At 34.2% G+C, this 5644-nt stretch overlaps 2 protein-coding genes across 2 annotated transcripts in view; both read right to left on the bottom strand.

The window, feature by feature from the left end:
- LOC125868917 (F-box/FBD/LRR-repeat protein At1g13570-like) overlaps window positions 1-1393 on the bottom strand; it is a 2776-nt gene extending 1383 nt beyond the window's left edge. The window contains exons 1-2 of the mRNA XM_049549482.1: window positions 1345-1393; window positions 267-493 (exon numbers count right to left, since the gene is read on the bottom strand). Of these exons, the coding sequence (XP_049405439.1) occupies window positions 267-468 (202 nt within the window). The 5' untranslated portion in view covers window positions 469-493; window positions 1345-1393. The remainder of the gene's footprint in view (window positions 1-266; window positions 494-1344) is intronic.
- A 2283-nt stretch (window positions 1394-3676) lies between these two features.
- Window positions 3677-5395, bottom strand: LOC125866953 (F-box/FBD/LRR-repeat protein At1g13570-like). The gene is made up of 3 exons (XM_049547344.1): window positions 4554-5395; window positions 4304-4468; window positions 3677-4221 (listed from the first exon to the last, which is right to left on the bottom strand). Exons 1-3 carry the CDS (start codon window positions 5364-5366, stop codon window positions 3919-3921), a joined length of 1281 nt encoding a protein of 426 aa, XP_049403301.1. The 5' UTR covers window positions 5367-5395; the 3' UTR covers window positions 3677-3918.
- Between the last annotated feature and the right edge of the window lie 249 nt (window positions 5396-5644).

Below are 5644 nucleotides of genomic sequence, written 5' to 3'. Positions count from 1 at the left end.
AACCCCACAAAAAAATTAAGTTTGTTTTTAAAAAATATTTTCAATTTCAAAAATTATTTTCTACTCTAGTAAAAATAAAAGAAATTTTTCAAAAACATTTTTCATTCATAAATCAAACACAAAAAATCTTTTCCGAAAAATATTTTCTACTCACCAACCAAACATGAGAAAATAAGTCAAAAATCAACTTATTTTCCAAGAAAACATTTTCTAGGAAAACATTTTCCATGGAAAACATTTTCCTTCATACCAAACACACCCTAAGTCCTCTGTTGTTTTCCAAAGTGTTTGATCAAGTTTCAGTTGTGGAAGTCTGCACCAGTTATATCTCCATTTCTTCGATAAGATGCTTGTCCTCACAACATTTCGTAAAGGCAACCTCGTTAGAATGTCATCAATTACACTATCGGGAAGGTTGCTAAGTACATCAGAGGGAGGTAAAAGTTGCTTTTTCCCATTCCGAGACATAATATCAAATGATTGCAACAAGAATCTGCAGAAAATAAACAAGAATACAGTATTTAAGGAATCTCCAAACTGCCTGGTCAGAGTACACACTAAACATAAACATGCCACAACTCTTAAGAAAAAAAGTAAAGATGCATTATATATTTTGATTTACTAATATAACTTTAAGTTGAAGAGACGATCGACTTCTATAATCCCCTACTCCCCAGCATGATTTGATTTACTAATCACCCAAACAAATGACAAAACTTTAATTGCAAATCTAGTTTTTGCTGACAAAAGAGTCTTTTCCTATATAGAAACATAATTTTCTATTGTAACACCATACATCACCAGGTAACACTTGACACTTCCTTCAACACCTAAATGTTGTTTTAGTTATCAACAACAACAATAAACCCAGTGAAATCCCACTAAGTGAGGTCTGGGGAGTGTATAGTGTACCCAAACCTTACCACTACCTTCGTGGAGACACGGAGACTATTTCCGAAAGACCAGACCAGTGCAGCAAACCTAAGTAAAATAAGTGTTGATTTTAGTTATCAAAACTTAAAAACAAATTATGCCCATTTCAAGTGGAGTCAATTGAACGCTAGTGAAAATCTTGGTTCCGCCATTACTGAAACACATCCATGATAGACCTACACCTACCAACACACCATATCCCTGAAAAACATTAACCCAATCAAGTTTTAAGCAAACCCCACTTCAATTTCATCATATTAAAGCATACCCAAAAGATAAAAATGCAATCTTGATATCAAAATCCTAAAGAACAAGAACCATAAAAGCACAGAGTTTGTGTTAACAATGAAAAAAACAATAAGTAAGAAGAAATAAAAAGAAAGGAAAGAAACAGAGAAGAAGATGAAGAACCAGAGAGGATGAATGTGAAGCACTCTGGTCGATTTGTCTTCTCAATGGAGGTGTTGGAAGAAACTGAAGAGACAAGCTTCCATAGTTCAGCTTCCATGGTGTAAAATGGACAATTTGCAATTTCATCCTTTTTAATTTGGTAAAACTACAGTTAGGCCCTTATAAAATTTATTTTTGTCTCGAAATAAAGTCTAAATAAAGAACGATATGGTTTATTTAGAAACAATTTAACTTCTAACTTCTATTTTGTTCGTGATATATACCCACACAAATACTTATTATTTATTTAGATTACAATTTTTTAAAAATATTTCTTAAACTCAATTCTAAATTAAGATGCATCACATATATTGTAACAAAGGGAGTATATAAGTGATAGTACAAGAAAAATTAAGGAGATGATGATCAAGAACATATTTAAAGTCTCGCCTTTTCTTTTACGAATTTTTATGTACCTGAACTATCATGTGTTTGTATTTTCTACTTGAATTAGTCGGTGATAATTCCAAGACCATGTCTTATTTCATAGATGAATAAATAACAAGAATGCAATGTAAATACTTTGTTAGTTCTGCAATTATAATGCTTCAAGCTCGCCCAGGGGAATTTAACACACAACATAACTTCAAAATAAACGTTAACTCAAGAACCCCAAATTGGGTGATGTTTCTTCGAGTTTCTTCTTCATAGAAAAGGAAGGAACATGTCCAACATACTTCTCGGACCTCGGTCTAATTTGGACTAATCCCTTAATAGGCATGAAATTCCTACTAACCAGACAGAAAGTAAGTTTCCACTCAACGCTTCAAACTCACCCAAAGGAATTTAATACACAACATAACTTTGAAATAAACATCAACTCAAGAATCCCAAATTGGGTGATGCTTCTCCGAGTTTTTTTTTTCACAGATAAGGAAGGAACATGTCCAACTACTTCTCGATCTAACTTGGACTTAATTCCTTAATAGTGAGAAACCCCTGCTAACCAGACAGAAAGTAAGTTCCCACTCAATGCTTCAAGCTTGCCCAAGAGAATTTAACACACAACATAACTTTGAAATAAACATCAACTTAAGAATCCCAAATTGGGTGATGCTTCTTCGAGTTTCTTCTTCACAGATAAGGAAGGAACATGTCCAACGTACGTCTCGATCACACTTTGACTAATTCCTTAACAAGAAAGAAATTCCTACTAAGCAGACATAAGGTATGTTTCCACTTAGTGCTTCAAGCTCGCCCAAGGAAATTTAACACACAACATAACTTTGAAATAAATTCAACTCAAGAATCACAAATTGGGTGATGCTTCTTCGAGTTTCTTCTTCACAAATGAAGAAGGATCATGTCCAACATATATACTTCTCGGTCTAACTTAGACTAATCCCTTAGCAAACAAGAAATTCCTACTAACCAGACAAAAAGTAAGTTTTCATTCAATACTTCAAGCTCGCCCAAGAGAATTTAACACACAACATAACTTCGAAATTAACATCAACTCAAGAATCCCAAATTAGGTGATGCTTCTTCGAGTCTCTCCTTCACAGATGATGAAGGATCATTTCCAACATATATACTTCTAGGTCTAGCTTTGACTAATCCCTTAGCAAACAAGAAATTTCTACTAACCAGACAAAAAGTAAGTTTCCGCTCAGTGCTTCAAGCTTGCCCAAGAAAAATTAACACACAACATAACTTTGAAATAAATTCAACTTAAGAATTCCAAATTGGGTGATGCTTCTTCGAGTGTCTTCTTCACAGATGAAGAAGGATCATGTCCAACATATATACTTCTCTGTCTAACTATGACTAATCCCTTAGCAAACAAGAAATTCCTACTACTCAGACAAAAAGTAAGTTTCCAATTCAATGTTTCAAGCTCGCCCAAGAGAATTTAACATACAACATAACTTCGAAATAAATATCAACTCAAGAATCCCGAGTTGGGTGATTCTTCTTCCAGTTTCTTCTTCACATATGAGGAAGGATCATGTCCAACATATCCCTTAGCAAACAAGAAATTCTTACTAACCATACAAAAAGTAAGTTTCCATTAAATACTTCAAGCTCGCCTAAGAGAATTTAACACACAACATAACTTCAAAATAAACATCAACTAAAGAACCCCAAATTGGGTGATGCTTCTTCGAGTTTCTTCTTCACAGATGAGGAAGAATCATGTCCAACATAAATACTTCTTGGTCTAAATTGGACTAATTCCTTAACAGGAAAGAGATTCCTACTAACCAGACAGAAAGTAAGTTTCCACTCAATACTTCAAGCTCTCCTAAGGGAATTCAACACAGAACATTACTTCAAAATAAACAACCAAAGTCTCAAATCATACATCATTCAAGAACAAGCATGAAATGTAAAAACCATCTCTGTTCCCAAACAGAGTATTCAAAACATTCATCTAGGTTCACAATTCTATGTTTCCAAGCAGAAAAAAAACTTAATAGTACCTTAAAGCAAAGGCAAAACACAACCTTACTACTCCATCAACCAAACGTTTCGTTTCTGTTCACACTTCCAAAACAATTTAGCCAAAGATCAAGCAGGATTGTGATAACGATACTAATCAACAAGATACACAACTTCTGCTTTAGATGATGCCCGTTGAAACTTTGTTATCTCCACGAGTAATTTGAGAGATTTTTTAGTTTCCATTTGACGAGGCTTGATTTCCATTTTCACCAGTGCTGGAGACTTTGCCAATAAAACCTTGATAAGTTGCATTTCACCCTCTTCTAATAGTACATCATAAAACTTAACTGTCCTCAGATGATTAAATGTCATATCCGAAAAGCTTGCAGGAATCTCATCAACAACCTCCTGGGGCACAGATTCGAAATAATCCCCATCACTAAGGATACACCCCTAAGAAAAAAACCATCAAGTCATTACATACGAATATAAAAACATGGAAAAGATAGAGAGAAAAATAAACGTTAGTGACAACCTTAATTTCAATTTCTTCCAAATTTGGGGAGCTTCGTATCATACAGAGAGTAAACGAAAGCTCAAAAAACTCTCCAAGAGTAATCCAAGATATGAAGAGGCGTTTCAGACAGTCAAGAGCTGATGGAAGCCTTGTTGGTATAAATTCAGTTGATCCAATATCAACCTACGAATAAAATGACAAAAATCAGGATGCTAAAAGAGAAAGTACATGTATGAAAATGCAAGTAATTAAAATGAAGCAACATTACCTCAAAATGATCCCAGCTGAAACACTCGAGAGCAGGAATATACGAAAAAATATTAGCAAAATCATCTTCGTCCTCTAGAACTAAGTCTCTAGGCTCATACAGAATATTTGAAAGAAGAGGGACATTTTCAAGATAAATCAACTGTATATCGCCACGAAAGACAAATGACCTTAGATTAGGAGCACTAATACTCATGAGGTACGGATTGTGTATGTCTTTTAGCACCAAATCCTCAAGCAACGGGCAATTAGAGATCAAACCTTCAAACGTATCAGAAGATAACGTGACAGATTTTAATTTTAGACTAATAAGCTTATCAAATCCCTTAAAGAAACTTGGAACATGTATTTCACATTCCATGAGATACAGATGCCTCAATGCTGAACAATAAAACAAGAAGTAAGGCAAACTGTATCGGGGATAAGTAAATGGAAGTTTAAGGACAAAATGTTGAATGAATTTTGTGTCGAGGAGAAATATCAAACGATCAACATTAGGACATATTTTTAGACTAATAATATCGAGGGTGACCTTCAATGTTATTCCTATATGAAACCTCAAGAAGAAACTATGGAGAATGGGAATAAATCCAATGGTAGGGGATGTCAAGTCCTCTGGTGTTTTCCACACTGTTTGATCAAACTTCACTTGTGGAATTCTACGACAAGTATATTGCCAATCCTTCGAAAGTGTACTAGTTCTTACAACATCTCGAAAAGACAACCTATTTAGAATGTCATCGATTAAATGAATGGCAAGGTTGCTAAGTCGATCAGGAGAAGGTAAACATAGTCTTTGTTCATCCGGAGGCATGATAATCTGTAGAAAATAATCAAAAATACGATAGATAGGTAAGGTCAGAGTATATGCTACACGAACAACAAACAAACATGTCACAACTCTAAGAATAAAAGAAAAGGTGCATAATAGGGGGTAAATACAACCTTTTTCCATGTTTAAAAAATGCAAAAGAAGTTATTTGTAGATGACATTTGTATTGATTGCTTTAATTTGCAACTCTTGATGTAAAATTGTCTGGCTTAGGTTAAATCAAACACATACAAAGTATTTTCTGTATAGAAATTGAAGAG

This window comes from Solanum stenotomum, chromosome 6 (assembly GCF_019186545.1).
Source record: "Solanum stenotomum isolate F172 chromosome 6, ASM1918654v1, whole genome shotgun sequence".
In the NCBI taxonomy this organism is placed as follows: Eukaryota; Viridiplantae; Streptophyta; class Magnoliopsida; order Solanales; family Solanaceae; genus Solanum; species Solanum stenotomum.
The sequence above is the reverse complement of the archived record's forward strand: the minus strand, read 5'-3'. Positions and strand labels throughout refer to the sequence as shown.

Coding starts and splice junctions, on each gene's coding strand:
- LOC125866953 (XM_049547344.1), bottom strand. CDS start 5,366: ATGCCTCCGGATGAACAAAGACTATGTTTACCTTCTCCTGATCGACTT. Junction 4,469..4,553: donor TCAGCTGGGATCATTTTGAG/GTAATGTTGCTT, acceptor TTTTATTCGTAG/GTTGATATTGGATCAACTGA. Junction 4,222..4,303: donor TGGAAGAAATTGAAATTAAG/GTTGTCACTAAC, acceptor TTTTTTTCTTAG/GGGTGTATCCTTAGTGATGG.